General features: G+C 34.9%; 1 protein-coding gene and 1 non-coding gene across 2 annotated transcripts; one reads left to right on the top strand and one right to left on the bottom strand.

Annotated features, from left to right (window-relative positions):
- The first annotated feature begins 1,235 nt into the window (after nt 1-1,235).
- LOC120087394 (small nucleolar RNA R71) lies at nt 1,236-1,342 on the top strand. Its single transcript, XR_005484531.1, has one exon. It is a non-coding gene; the product is annotated as a small nucleolar RNA R71 (small nucleolar RNA).
- Nucleotides 1,343-11,495: 10,153 nt separating this feature from the next.
- On the bottom strand, nt 11,496-15,445 carry LOC120086560 (cytochrome P450 CYP82D47-like). Its single transcript, XM_039043274.2, has 2 exons — nt 14,450-15,445; nt 11,496-12,387 (listed from the first exon to the last, which is right to left on the bottom strand). The coding sequence occupies exons 1-2, from the start codon at nt 15,404-15,406 to the stop codon at nt 11,767-11,769; spliced, it is 1,578 nt and encodes a 525-aa protein (XP_038899202.2). The 5' UTR covers nt 15,407-15,445; the 3' UTR covers nt 11,496-11,766.
- Nucleotides 15,446-15,809: the final 364 nt, after the last annotated feature.

Consider the following 15,809-nt stretch of genomic DNA (forward strand, 5'->3'; position numbering starts at 1 on the left):
TCTCTTTCAGGGTGTATTCGAGATCTGTCCGCGAGCAAGAGAGTTTCCTTTGTTGGTGTAAGTGTGCCGGCATTCAATTGTTTGAAGATTGATAGCAGCATTATGTTTATACTTGCGCCAAGATCACATAGTGCTTGGCCACTGTAGACCCCCCCAATGGAGCATGGTATCGTGAAGATTCCTGGGTCGCACATTTTTTGTGAGATCATAGCATTTTGCGCTACAGCCACTATTGCGATCTTGTCTTCATCATTTTGTTTCTCTTTCAATCTTTGCAGAGTTGTTGGTGGTTGGACTTCTTCTGTCTCAAAATCTAGAGGCCTGAAGGTGGATGCAACTTCAGGGTTCATTTTTTCAAGCTTTGTCGAACTACAGGTCAACGGGTCCTCGGTTGTCACCACATTCAAATTGGTCACGATGGGTTCCTCCCTTTCTTCCGCAGTCATTTTCGCTTAGCACAGAGACTGCTAAGCATTGTTCCTTCCTGGTACCCTCAGCGTTGCGAGGGAGCTCAGTTGAGCTCGGCAGCGCTCCTTGCCGCCTATTTTTCAACTCGCCCATAATTTGTCCCATCTGAATTTTGAGGTTTCGAATGGATGTTGCTTGATTCTGAAGCACTGATTCGTTTTTCTCAATGTACTACTTCAACAAGCTCTCTAAGGATGAAAATTGCGGTGTTTGCGAGTTGCTAGCATGACTATGCATTGGACCGTTGTTTTGTGGGGAAAATCCGGGTGACCCTCCTTTTTGCACCACAAGTTGGGAGTTTTGTTGTTGATTTTTTCATGCAAAATTTGGGTGGTTTCTCCACCCAGGGTTATATGCGTTGGAATAGGGATTGTTCTTTATGAAGCACACTAACTTCGGGTTTGTTGGGCATTCCTCCATCGAATGAGCGTCTCCGTAAATGACACAACTTGCGATCGTTTTAGTAATTATGTTGACCTGCCCTTGCTTTGCTCCCGTGTTATTAATTGTGATGCCTTGAATCAAACTCATAATCGCAATCATCTGGTTTTTCAGGGATGCGATGGCCCCTTTGTTTGCATCATTATCTTTAATTCTTAATCTTTGATCGCCGCCAATCCTCGTGATTTTTGGAAATGCGATCAAGTATACTCTTCGCCTCCTCATATGTTTTGTTTAGTAGACCACTAGCGGCTGCCGCATTGGCAACGGTCTACGAAGAGGGATTCAGTCCTTGATAAAAGATCTCCATTTGCAGGCAATCTGGTAAGTCATTATGTGGATAGTCTCTTACCAGCCGTTTAAACCTCGCCCAAGCATCACTGAGTGATTCATCATCTTCTTGTACAAAATTTGTTATTAATTTCCTTCTCCTACCATTCTCTGTTGGTGGGAAATACTTCTTCATAAACTTTTCCACCACATGTTCCCACGAAGTTATCTCTTCCGGTTCAAGAGAATATGACCATTTTCTCGCCTGATCACACAAAGAAAATGGAAACAGAGTTAGTCGATCTTCTTCGGTTGAGATAATTGGGAACAAAAAAGTGTTGCAGATTTCTATGAAGCTCCGGAGGTGGGTGTGCGGGTCTTCGCCATGCCTTCCTCCAAACTGTCAAGCAGCCTGGATCATCTACAACATTATTCGCTTCATTTCAAACCTCGATCCATCGAACGCTGGCCTCATGATTCCTGGAGAAAAATCATAACGGTTGGGTGACGCATAGTCTCGAATGGGTCTACTGTGGTCAATTGCCATAAGGATGGGGTTGGCCATTATATTATTAGCGTTTGCAGCCCTTTCTGTCGGTTGTTCCACCATTCTTGGAGTTTTGTCTTGTTGTTTATGGTTGTCTCTCAGTCTTTTTCTGAACGTCCTCTCAATCTCCGGGTCATAATTCACCAGAGATTGAGAGTCTGCAAAGAAATCAGAAAAATTATCGTTAGCAAACTATTTTGCCGAAGTCCCCATTAACAGCGACAAAAACTTGATGCGTTATTTTATGAAGTGGAATTGTGGATGATATGCGATGATGGAATTGCATTGAGCACTCAAGTTTTCTCAGTGAAATCCAAGTGTAAACCCCACTGAGTTTCCTGGTAAGTCCAGGATCGAACTCAGGGACTTGGGAAAATAGGTTGCGGTGATAATTTTTATGAAAACATTGCGGTAACCGGTAACTCAAATGATTGTTAGTTTGTTTTTTGATTACGATAATGAAAAAAATAAACAAATGTGACGGTTTGGAGAAAAGTCAATTGTGTGATAGATGCACTGAGTATGCGGATGAACGAGTTGAGAAGATCTTTAGCTACCGTTACTTTGGAATGCATCAAACTATGAGATCATGCTACAACCATGCACAACATGTCATTTTCCAATGCAAATGCGATGCTCCTAAGTCTAGGACGCATGTGTTGAATGAAAAAGTATCCATAGAGCTTATTCCTAAGTCTCTACTCTTTTCCTATGCGATGATGCATGATCCACAAAGGCAAGGTGACCGCATACAATCATATCCTATCTCTAGGATGCATGCGGTGCGTTAATAGAAAATAGTGCTTATTCCTAAGCTCCTATCTCTTGATTATGCGTTCTAATCTGACTCTCTCGAGCCTAGATTCTAACCTAACCTTCCCAAGCCTAGATCCGGTCCTTAGACTACCCTCTCGAGTATCTCTTATGGACGAATGAAGCATACATAATACTAGATAATCGCATAGAATGAAGATTCCCAGTTGTGCTAGCTAAATGCTTCCCATCTCATTCAATAGATTTAGCTACTCATGCGTAAATAACAGAGATTAAACAGATATAGAGAAGTAAATTCCATTTCGATAAATGAGTTTGAGTACAAAATACCAATGGAAGTTAAAGGTACAGAGCCTGATAACAATTCCTTACTGACCGAGGCTTTTACATTGTCAATCTCTATTCGGTTCAAAAGATATTCTTGTTTTTGCAGGAGTTGGCCTTCTCTCTGTTCTTGAAGTTTCCAGCGCTCTCACAAGCTTACCGAAACGATCTGTCGGCATAACCTCCTTCCCTCGCGTCCGCCTTAAAATGAAAAAAAATCTAAGAACAAAGCTAAACTATCAACAGAACTCTAAACTCATAAAATAGCTGAACCCCTTTTCTAAAGGATGCCTTTGGTATTTATAGAACTTCCAGGGTGAAAGGCGGTTTCTCTCTCATGATTGCACAAATGGGACAGCTTTAATTCCCTAACTGATGCACCAAATATTTGTCACCGAAAAGCTGAATGTACTTGTTATCGTTAGCAGTTGTCAACTTAATTTGGATTCGACTGTCATCAGTTTTCTATACCATTGTGAGTAATTATGCCTTTCACCCAAATGCACCCACCATGTTGTACCGACCAAGTTACGACAATCCTTCTTGAGCAAATGTTTGCGAACACAATCACCGCAAAGACTTGCGGTAATGCTGCACTCGACCAATGATTTCCCATGATCGCAATTTCCACCTTGCGTCAATGCATATTCTGCATAAAAATACAAAAATCAACTGTTCCTATGCGATGAACGCATGCGCCTGCAATATTATGAATTTGATGCTTTTTGGACGCAATTTAACATGTTTTATCAACACAAGCCAACATTGTTTAAGAACTTAGCACTACGATAACGTGTATTTCTGCCCATTATCAACATGCGAGTGGGGATATATTATACAAAGAAGTTTGTATAAGACCAAACCTCAAAATGTTTAGTCTCGTTATATAGCATCGTTCATAATTGAGACTTTCATTTCACTAGGATGTGTTGGGGTTGATGCTCTAAATCACGTAGGGTCTTGTAGTTTGTAAACACCTGTATGAACAAACATTAGTGATGTAATAATATGAGAAATTTTATTCACTACTATCAATGAAATGTTACTTATTTTTGTTACATTAACCACAAACCAATAAACTAAGATCCCTGGTTATCGTTGTAGCTTAACCATGTATGTGGAGATATACAAGTGGATCGTACTTTAAGTGATAACCTAAATGGTCTTAGTGTATGGATAAAGGAGGGAAACCTTATCCTGCTGATGCTACGAGTATGGCTCACTTTGTAGGTGCTACAAGTATTGTAAAGTGCTACAAATAGTCTGATCCTGACCATTCATGTATTAGACATGCGAGCGGGGATAATCTATACAAATGAGTTTATATAAGACCGGACCACAAAATGTTTAGTCTCGTTATATAACGTCGTTCATGATAGAGACTTTCATTTCACTAAGATGACCATAGGTAACATGACCTTAATCCTAAGTGAGTTGGAAACTCCTACCTATGAGGGTGGTCTTTTGATTTGCATGGGTGCAAGTGGAAAGATCGCCGACACAAACCAACCACTTTGGAGATTCATTTTTATTGAGGAGCTGGAAACTCAGCTACACAAGATAGAATTCACTCCTTCCCTGAAGCAAGGGTAAGTAGATAAATTGCTCCTTTAAGGGCTGATTCTAGGGCTTGAACAATGTGGCGTCACACCTTCTCATGGCCAGAGAAGAGCTCATTCATAGTCGGACTATGATGTATTGTTCATTAGAGGAATCAGTGGTACATAAGAAGTTAGATGTAACTATAGGGGAAAAACGGTAAATTGGCCCAACTTTATTTACGAGCGATTTGTGAAGGTCATCGTACTGCTGATTGGTTATATTCGATGAACAGAGAAATATATCTGTAGTGTGAAGAGTGTAGTTATCGGTCTTTAGTGGAGTGTCTAATATTTAATGGATGGTGGATATCATGATTAAAGAGTTTAGTCACTTATTCATGTATCGTTAGAGCTTACAACTAAGGTCCTTGCTAGCTCAATAGATTCATGTGGAGAATCAGTTTTTGGGTTAATTTGAAATGTTAAAATTAACAAGAGGGAATTTGATTATATATGATATAATTAAATTAATTCAATTATATGTGATATAATTAATTTGATGTATTTGATACATTAACTGGAGGAATTAATATAAATATGATTTATATTAAATATCATAAAGGAGAAAAAATGTAACGACCGGATCCTTACATACTATGATCCGATCGCTACGACATGCATACTTGGATTTTTCTATCATGAGATGAGTTTTGGAAAAAAATCTTAAAAGAACATATCCAAGATTTTATTAATTAGGTAGAAAACTATATAAAAAGTTTATTTTACAAAACACCGTGATCCATAACACTAGTGTAACGATACCAAAATGCATATGCCTATAATAGTGAGTTTGATGGTTGGCCATTTGAGCGACGTCCGCCACCTACGCTGTGTCCTTACCTACAAAGTCTGTAAAAATAGGATGAGTATATAATATACCCAGTAAGTAGTTCTCACATAGGGTAGTGACCAAATGCACAATCACATGCAACATGTTCTGAAAACATATGATTGGGACCGAACATATAATAACATGTGGTGGTCGGTTATGCTTCTAACGTAAATTTCTCCGCCCTGATAGGAAGATGAGGACTTAGGCGGAAACTAGCCCATCTGATGATTAGCGGTGTTATGCAGTCAGTAAGGCCAGAGTCGCATCCAACATCAACCATTAACATAAACGTAAGATTGGACTAGAGGGATGCAACCATACATACCCTGTTAGTCCCTAGCATAATCTTGACATAGAATTGGGTCTAGAGGGGTGCAACCATACATACCCTGCTAGCCCTAGAAGCATAACCTTTATCTAATTAAAATTTAATCTTATGAACAAACATAATTCATGAGGTCCCTTGTCGACAAACATATTTTAAACATGTAATGCAACATAACAATCACATAGTTATGCCACATATTAAAGGTACACTACCATGAAACACTAGTGAGATAACTACTTACCTTGATTGTGATCCTAATTATTCCTTATTATTTTGTATGGATTGACCAGTAGAGCTTTCCCACTTAAACTAGAAGGAAATTTGGGCAGCACCTCACCCGAGTTTTATCTCTTCTAACCTCACAAAACTTCCTCACTCACACTTACTCTTTCATACAATTCTTTGTTACTGAGATTTTTTTGAGAATGGGTTAAATCTTTAGGCAAAAGGTTCTATTTATAGTGGTTTTCAGCTCTTCTCAGTGTGACAACTCATCCTACAAATATCTTCTTTAAAATTACTTAGGTTTAAGAATTCCTCTTAATAAGACACCTAATTTTGGCTAACGTTTGCCCTTACGTCTTCAACCTTTTTTTGTATTCAATTTTAGGGTTCTCCATGTATAATCTATAAGATCGTGGCCAAATTCAATGCATAATCTACACATATGTCCAAATCTCGCTGTCTTTGTTCTCGGAATCTCACTCTCTCCAGCTTTCTCGCTGGTTTGACTCTCGTGACTCTCGCTTTCGCTAGTCTCACTCTCACTCTCGCTCTCTTTACTCTTGCTCTCTCCAATTTTCTCTCCACTCTCGCTCTCTCCAATTTTCTCTCCAATCTTGCTAGTTTTCACGCGTGGTTGCCTTCACTACTTGTGGATTCCACTTCCTCTTTTTAACTCTTTAAAATTTTAAGAGTATATAGGCAACTAATTCACCCCCAATTCTTCCAACGAGTATTACCCAAACAAAAGGTTATCTATTGCCTGTTGTCTCCTAAATTAGCAAGCATCCAACTTCTAATTAATCCTCCCTGATTCTGCCCCCTTATTCATTATTTTTGGATAATTAATAAATTTCCTATTTTTTCCAATTCTAAATTTCCACCCAATTTTCCTATTAAATTTACATATTTTTCATTCTTAATTATATATTTTATTTGTTTTCCTGCTTTCTAAATTAGGGTTAGGGTATTACCTTATCACCCCTTTAAATAAAATTTCGTCCTACTTAACATTTGACATTTAATTTCCTATAGTGTATGCGTACAAATTTGGGTTGTTACAAAAATAACTATGTTTTAAATATTACATATGATGTGATATTAAAACTATAGGTTATAAATATAATATGATAAATTAGTTATTATATTTATTTATAACAAAAACAATTATGAGATAATTATGGTTGGTTATTTTTTTTCTATTAACCGACTGAGTGGGAGGTTTTTAACAGTTTTAATAACTGATGGATAAAAGGAAAACCATTTCATTTTTTTTTAATGATGCAACACATTTCGATCGGTTGAAGAAAATAGCTATACGATAGTCTTTGAGAGAGTGAACGATCAAGCATCGAGGCATCGAGTTTGCTAGACGATAGTTCCTCGTTACCCAATGATCGAGTACCAAGTCTATATGATAAGCTTTCTCATTCTCCCATTTACTCAATCGTTTACTCGATCTTATAGTTCCTCCTTCTCTTCACCAAACCCACATAGAGCCTACACTTCCTGGATTCTCATATCGAGAATACTAAGGTAGCTTCTTGGTAGTGTCGAGTTTGCTGTTTGAGGGTCGAGGATCGAGTGTTACTTGATTGTGTTTGATGATTTGACAGTTCGTGTTATTCATTGGTTGTTCGTTGCGTTAGTGCACTTGATCGAGAGAATACACGAAGAATAGTTCTTCAAAGGTATGTCAATCGATTCCTTTTGTTTGTAAACATAAAAGTATGTTGTAATTTACTCGATGATGCATAACTATTCTTGTTTGATTGTAAATGTATTGTTCTTTCACAATGGGTTTGGAACGATCTGCTTTTGTTAAATGGTTCTCTTGTTTAAGTGTTCCTTCAATTAGTATTAGAGCCAGGTCAATAGCTCTCAAAAAGAGCTATTATTCCTATCTTAATTCCGGCTTGTTATTAGATTTTATATGTTTATTTTTCCTATTTTATAGGTATCATGCACCGAGGAGGTAAAAGAAAGAAATCGGAGTCAAACGGGACTAATTTGAAGCAATTTGGAGGTGATTTGAGTATCCAGGTTTCAAAACAGTGAAAATTATGAAACTGCCACTGTCAGAGGATCACAATGCTTCTCACAGCATCGCGACGCTCCGAATGATTAACATCGCCACCGTCACAATGCTTGACCCTGACGTTGGAAGATAGAAGCACAGCGTTGCAACACTCCTTTAGAGCGTCGCGACGCTTCGAACTTCAACTGAAATCTGGTCGAGCGCGTGTGCTAATGAGCGTTGCAACGTTATTTTCAGCATTGTGACACTGCCTCAATTTCTTTAAATAATCTCTTCGCCCCTAGGTCAAAATATGTTGAATTTTGGAGGCCAAATCGATGGAGGCCGAAGTTAATCTTCATTCTTCTTCTTTTTCCTTCAATTTCCAGTATATTTAGGTTAGTTTTTATTTTGTTTTGGGTTGTAATCGATGGATTGGAGTTTTGTTCTTGATTTGCCTATGTTTTGGTTTGAATCTTTAGGTTAGTTTTTATTTTGTTTTATTTTGTTTTGGGTTCTAATTAATTTAACTATACTCTTGTGAGTTCTTTGGATGGACTCGTTTTAATATTAATAGAGTTCGATAAATTCTCCTAACAAATTAATTTGTTGAAATTCTTATTTGCAAAATCATTCTAGCCTATCAATCATTAATTGATTTAGTTGCACGTATTACGATCACATGTTTAGGATCTAGACTTTTTCTGGCCAAACTCATGAATGCCCTAGTATGCATGCCCTAGTATAATCTTTCCAAATAAATCATGCTATAAGATATGGCTTTTCAGCTTATAATATGTCTCAACAATTGAACCCTTTCGTAATGCAATTCAATTTTTAACTTCTATGTCGCTAAGAAGGAAGAGATGTAAATTGAATAAGGGCTAATTTGGTTTAATATCAAATTTGGCTAATTGGGCTATTAGATTTTCTAATAGGTTGAGGGATTGACAAATTCAGTGTAATTAATTGGTGCCTAATGAAAGAAATTGCATAGGAACTCTCTCTTGCTCTAGAAATTAGATAGACTCCTATCCTAGATTACATTTATCCTTTTAATTGAATTTCACACATGTTATCTCTCCACATCAAAACCCCTTTTATCGCTCTAGTTAGAAAATTAACTTAACGAAACCAATCGCGCTTCTCTGCGAATCTACTCAGACTTATCACTGTTGCTACGTTTTAGTAGTGATAGGAGTAGTTTGGTATTTATAAATTTTATTTTGTTTCGGTTTGGATTTGAATTAACGATGTCGATCCCCGATCGAACATAATGGTGCCGCTGTTGGGGAAGCCATTGGCGTTTCATTAGTTAAATTTCTAGTTAAAATATTATTTTTCTTTTGATTTGTTTTCCTTTTTTGTATCAGTGTTTTAAGCATGGACATATATCCTTAACAAAGATGAGGACAATCAAGTGGAGCATCTTAGCTTACTGACGAGGTTTGTGTCCTTCGAGGTCAACTTGCTGAGTTAACTTCCTTGGTTAGTCGATTAGTTGTAGGTAACCCACAACAGGTGCGAGCATGTAGGATTGATCACCTTGAGCAAGCATGTCCAAGTCTACAGTGGAGCCCTATGTCACGAGACTACTCCAAGAGAGGGTATCCTAGTTATATGGATGACGATTTCAATGGGCCCAGATTGGAAGAGTCCTACAACTATGGAAACCTAGGATGGGATCACTTCAACTATGATCCATACCCTGCCACATCCGACATGTCGATGCATGCTCACACCACCGACTCAGGTATGTAACTAGAAGATGCGATTAGACAACTTACTATTAACAATATTATGTTTGAGCAGGAGATGCACAATCTCCAGGAGAGCTTTATGTTAGTGGATAATTTCACTAATATAAATAAATTAAATCATAATTTAAATATTAATTGATTTTCCAATTTCGTTTAATTTGAATTAAATTGAAAGTTTTTACAATCAATTGAAAACCCTGAAATTGAATTTGTTATTCTAATTTAAGAGCTAGTAGAAGAACCTAATGGACCTATAGATCATGAGCTCCAACGATTTGTAATTAATTCATTAACTATCAAGGCACACACTATAGCTCGATAGTTGCACTCTTCTCACTGTAGATATATTTCTATCCATGTAAACCATAATCATTAAGTCGATCCTTCACAGATCGTTCTTAATTATAGCTAGATCAAAATTATCGTTTTACCCCTGTAAATAAATCTTTTTCCTCAAGTTTCCACTGCTTCTCTAATGAAGAATTGATTCATAATGCTACTTATGAATCATGTCCCCCCCTATTATGAGAAGGCGAGGCCCGATTGTTCAAGATCTAGAATCAGCACTTAAGAGAATAACCTATCTGCTAACCCTAAAACAGGTAGAAGTGAATTCCATCTTGTAAAGCTATGTCTCCAGCTATCTATCCGGTCTTATCCCCAAAATGGAAGCCTTAGTGAGCAGTGTTGTTAAACTACTCTCGCCTATACAGATCAAAGGATGATCCTGAATAAACAAGGGTTCATAGCTAGCTCAGGATTAAGATCGAGTTATCTTAAGTTACTTTAATATGAAATAGTCAGTTTTAAAAGTAAACAGTCGTTATAAAGAAAAGTGACTATTTCGTGGTCCAGTCTTTATGCAAACTCATTGCATATGATGCCCCCACTCATATGTCTCTACATGAATGATCTGTGGATCACGTCATTTTTATTACCTATACAAAATGAACCGTATCCAATAGTGTTACCAGGATGAGATATCAAATTTTATCCATATACTTATAGACTATTTAGGCTATATACTATTAACTTGATCTTGTTTATATCACCACATAAAGTTAAAGTATTCATACTATAGCCATGGATATATTTATTGGATGTTCATAATAGAATGCAATATCAACTTTATTGAATAAAATACTCAGTAATATTTTATAAAAAAATGTTATAGACAGTGATATATTTCTATCTATCAATTAATTAGTAATAAGAGTTCTATCACAATCTATCAGCCATAGATAGTGATAAAACTCTATCAGAGTCTATCACACCAACAAATAAAAAACAATGAAGAAATCAGTTGAATTTGAGTTAAAGAAGAATATCGGTACCTACATGATCAACCTCTTCAAAACTATGATCGATTGAGGAACAACAAAATAATGATTGATTGAAGAACAAAAAAGCAGTGAATATGAGGAAGAGGAGGAGGAGGAGGAAGCCGAAGATGACATATCTCCAAATCACCATTGTCGATGAAGAAGAACTTGAAGAAGAATATTGCCAGGAGATTAGAGGTGCTTTGGATTCAATTTTCAGCCGCACGATCATTTGTTGCACGATGAAGAAGAAGAAAGGAAGAAGAGGTTGTCGGAGATTGGAAAGGTTTTGCAGTTGCATGATCATTTGTTACACGATGAAGAAGAAGAAATCAAGTGCGATGAAGAAGAAATGAAGAAGAAGAAATCACCAAGTCGAAGACGATGAAGAAGAAGAAATTGTCGCACGAGAATTTCAATGTAAAAAGTGAAAATTTGAAAATTTTTAAAAAATGTAAATGTGTCTAGCGGTGAAGTTTGTGGTACACTGTGTAAATTTTTTTTATATTTTTTCTATTTATAACAATTTTCCTTTTTTATTTTTATTATTAATTCATTTGCGTATAAAATTAGAGTAACACAAACTTCGGAGAAAATAACTACAACAATAGCCGTTATTAATATTATTATACATAAAGTTCCACGACAATGATCAGATGAGTAATAATTATGCATCTTACAAATTTTTGGTTTCATGGACTTCGATATCAGGATAAATAAAGAGTTCTGTCTCACAACGGATATAATTTGGTAATAGTAAGAAAGGAACTTATATATTTTATAAAGATTATAATATAACGTCGATTTCCTTAATAGACTTATCTATCTAAGATATTAATTGCATCAATCTCACTGATTTACTAATAAATTGGGGCAGGTAGCCGGGGAGTTAAAACAACTTCTAGCGGAGATTTTCTAGCAGTGGTCAATCCATCACTCTCTTCCATGTCAAATAGTTCTTCTGAAAGCCTATCAATTTTAAATCCATGTAGCAAGTTTGCTAGTGTGAGATATATTATTTGAAGAGCGAATGATATAGCAGGACACTGCCTTCGACCATTTCCAAATGGTATCAATTGGGGGTTTTGTCCCCTAACATCAATATTCTTATGACTTGTTAAAAATCTTTCTGGTCGAAATTTACATGGATCCTCCCAAACACATGGATCTTTTTGGAGCTTTTGAACATTAACAATGAGGCGTGTTCCTTTTGGGATGTGGTAGCCAGCGGTTGTGCAATCTTCTGAAGACTCATGAGGGACTAAGAGTGGCGCAGCTGGATATAATCGTAGAGTTTCCTTCACGATAGCTTGAAGATATGAAAGATTTTTTATATCCGACTCTTTCACTTGTCTTTCTCTTCCAATTTGTTTGTCCAATTCAAGTTGAGCCTTTCTCAATGCTTCTTCATTGTTGAGAAGTAAAGAAAGGGCCCATGTCATTATAATCGATGTAGTGTCAAATCCACCTATTATCACATTCTGCATTAATTCGAACTAAAAGTTATCTATTCATATCCAATATTTGAGACATTCCATAAATTTAGGATTAATTTTACACAAATTCTAAGTCTGTGGTCCCTTCTTATTACATAGGTTTCTTTGTTTATGATCAAACTTTACTCTACTACAACCAATTAAAAAAAATACCCTGAAATTTCAAGTGAAAATTCTATTTTAATGAGGAAACCCTCCCGACCTTTATTTATATATATATATATATATATATATATAATCTCTTACTCATATTCTATCCATTTGGTTCTAGATTTTTGAAAATTATGCTTGATTTTCTTACAACTTCTTTACATATTGTTATCTTTTTTTAAATAAATACTTGAATGTTTTAGTCAAATTCTAAAAATCAAAATAAATTTTTAAAACTTTTTTTATTTAAAAGTTTAGTTCAGATTTTAGAATACTTCTAAAAAGTAAATAATAAATTAACAAAGAATTTATGATGTAAAAGTAATGTTTATAAGCGTAATTTAAAAAAAAAAATAATTAATAATCATCAAATGGGTCTACATGATTCAAATTCCTTCTATTTTATTCAGGAGTTTTTCCTACAAATTTCTAATATATAGACCTTTTAAATTTTTTTCCTTTTCCTCATCAAACCCTTCCTAGACTTCTCTAATGTAATAAAATATAATTATCACCTCCAGTTTATCTAGTTAAATCAAATTTAATCATAAACTTTAAATTTTATCAAATTGCAATATAAATTTAGATAAATATTGTAATCCTAATCCTATACTTCAAACAGTTTTAAAATTTTAACCTCTAATAGTTCTCACTCCAAATATTTTTTTCTATAAAAAAAAATTCTCTTATGTGTTCAATGAGCCATAGAACATTATTTTTTTTTTAGAAAATGAAATGAAGCTAACTTTTTTTTATTTCTTGAAATTTTCGAATTTTGACAATTAATTTTGTCTTATTTTGGTGTAAATTAATGAGTTTATAAAAAAAAAATATATCTTGCAAATTAGCCAAAATAATAATAATAATAATAATTGAGAGAAAATTGGAAGTTAATGGTTAAAATTGAGACAACCAGCGTAGAGTTAAATTTGATTATTCTTCTTCCTTTCTAATTTCAATGATTTTCAAATTGAATTATAATTCTAAACCTCACGTAAAAATTAATTTTTAGGCCTTAGATAAATTATTTAGTTCCAACTTGGTAGTAAAAATTATTATTATTATTATTATTTTTTGTTCTCTCACATAAGTTGATAGCGGGTTCAATATAAAGTTCCACATTAAGTACTTTCAAAATTATCGGAAAAAAAGTTAAGAAAAAATATTTTACAAAAAAGTCATTGAAATAAGTTTCTCAACCGATGTTCAAACTGACCTTCAAAACAAAATAATTCATATTTAATGTTAGTTTCGTATTTATTTTGTTTTTTATTTTTTTATTTTTGAAATGAAAGTCTATTTATCCTCTCAATTCTTTACCATAATTTACATATTTATTAAGTACATTGATTTTTAGCTAAAATTTAATAACCAAAACAAAAATTTTAAAAACTACTTTTTAGATTTCAAAATTTTGCTTTATTTTTAAAAATATAGGTAAAAAAATAAATAAGGAAACGTCGATATCTTTAGGAGATATTTATTCATCTCTTTCATTAATGTCAAATTCATACACATATGAAAATATCGAAGAAATTTTAAGACCCTCTATATATAATATAATATATTAATTTTAAAAAATAAAGAAAAATATATACACAAATAACAAAATTTAATTATAATTGTGATGGACATTGTTATCAATGTCTATCACAAATAGACGTTAATAGAAGTCGATCAGCATAAATCAGTGATAGAAACTGATACAAGTTTATGAGTATCTATCAGTAATAGAAATTGATAGATACGGATAGAAGTCTATCATTGATAGATGTTAATAAAAGTCTATCAATATCTATCAATATTTTTTTTTTTGCTATTTTTATAAATAGTTTAATATTTTTTTTATCTATGAAAATTTTTAATTATGATAAGAGCATTCATATATATACATTACCAAGCATGTAGCTTTGATGATTGTATCAACATGGTAGCTTAAAGGTTCTCCCTCATCATCCTCAACTGTAGAAATCATTAAATCCATGAAGTCTTGTTCTTGATCCATCTTCCCTTTACTACAATCTCTCCTCTCTCGATGTTCTTGCAGGAAATTGTGAAACGTTTTGTCTAATATTTGTGCAGTTTTCTTCATTTCTTCCCGATGTCCTACAGAATCCAACCAACTCACAAACGGAAACCAATCAGAAGGAATGAATTTTCCGAACAATTCAGAAAAATCTCTCAATGCTTTTCGACATTTTTTGCTGGCTATGTCGTCATCGAAGGCCGTTGTAAATCGCTTTCCGATCACCATCTTGAATATGGTGTTGAGGGTTATGTCTTGAAACCACTTCTTCATATCCACCACCACTCTCTCACTTTTCTCTTTGTTTTTGAGCCAATATAGCTCATGGATTTCCTTCATCCAAGTTTGAACCTCTAATGCTCTAACGTGTTCGAGCTGCTCGACGCGGTGGTTGGTGAGGAGTCCAAGCGTCGCTATTTTGCGGACATAGCGCCAATGTGGATTGTATAGGCTAAACCCTATCATGGCATAGTCATAGGTAAGAAGCTTTGATGCAAGTAGCTTTGGACGAGATGCAAAGATTCTATCGTTGGTAGTGAATAACTCTTTTGCTATTTCCCAATTGCTCACAATCAATGTTTTTTTCATACCGAACCTAAACGTGAATATTGGTCCATATGCATCCGCCATTTTAGCCAACGTTATGTGGATTGGCTCACTTGCATTTAGTTGATGGAGGTGGCCGATCACTGGCCAAGCGCGACCGGCTTCCGGTGGGAGTCTCTTCCGATGAGGGACCACGTATCTCCGGGACATAGTGAAAATAACATAGAAAAAGAAGAAAAGGCCGGCGAAGATTATTACGGTGAGGACGTGAGGCTCTTCCATTCTGCTTCTCTAAATAATGTTAATTTTCAGTGTTTGGAGAATTAAGCATTGCAAAGGGTTTGTTTATATAATAGGCCACATGGCTTTATTATGGTCTCCAAAATAAAATTAAAATTAAATGGAGTTTTTAATGCATATTAAACGGATTTTTTGTTTCTTTTCTATGGCCCTTTTAATTGGACAAAATGCAATAATTCATCTCGAAAACCTGATCCAGCAATGGAAAAAAAGTCATCTCGAAGAAAATTTGTCTCTCTTTTGTGTTTGAAAACTATTGAGGTCTATGGGCATGTATCAGTGTAGACGGTAGATATTTAAAATAGTCTATTGCATTCTATTATTAATAAATAATGATATTTTAATATATTTATAAATAATTCCAATAATTTTATATTTAAAATAA

The sequence above is a fragment of the Benincasa hispida genome, chromosome 9 (assembly GCF_027475165.1).
Source record: "Benincasa hispida cultivar pf3 chromosome 9, pf3_genome.v1.1, whole genome shotgun sequence".
Classification (NCBI taxonomy): domain Eukaryota; kingdom Viridiplantae; phylum Streptophyta; class Magnoliopsida; order Cucurbitales; family Cucurbitaceae; genus Benincasa; species Benincasa hispida.

Coding starts and splice junctions, on each gene's coding strand:
- LOC120086560 (XM_039043274.2), bottom strand. CDS start 15,406: ATGGAAGAGCCTCACGTCCTCACCGTAATAATCTTCGCCGGCCTTTTC. Junction 12,388..14,449: donor TCATCAAAGCTACATGCTTG/GTAATGTATATA, acceptor GAATTAATGCAG/AATGTGATAATAGGTGGATT.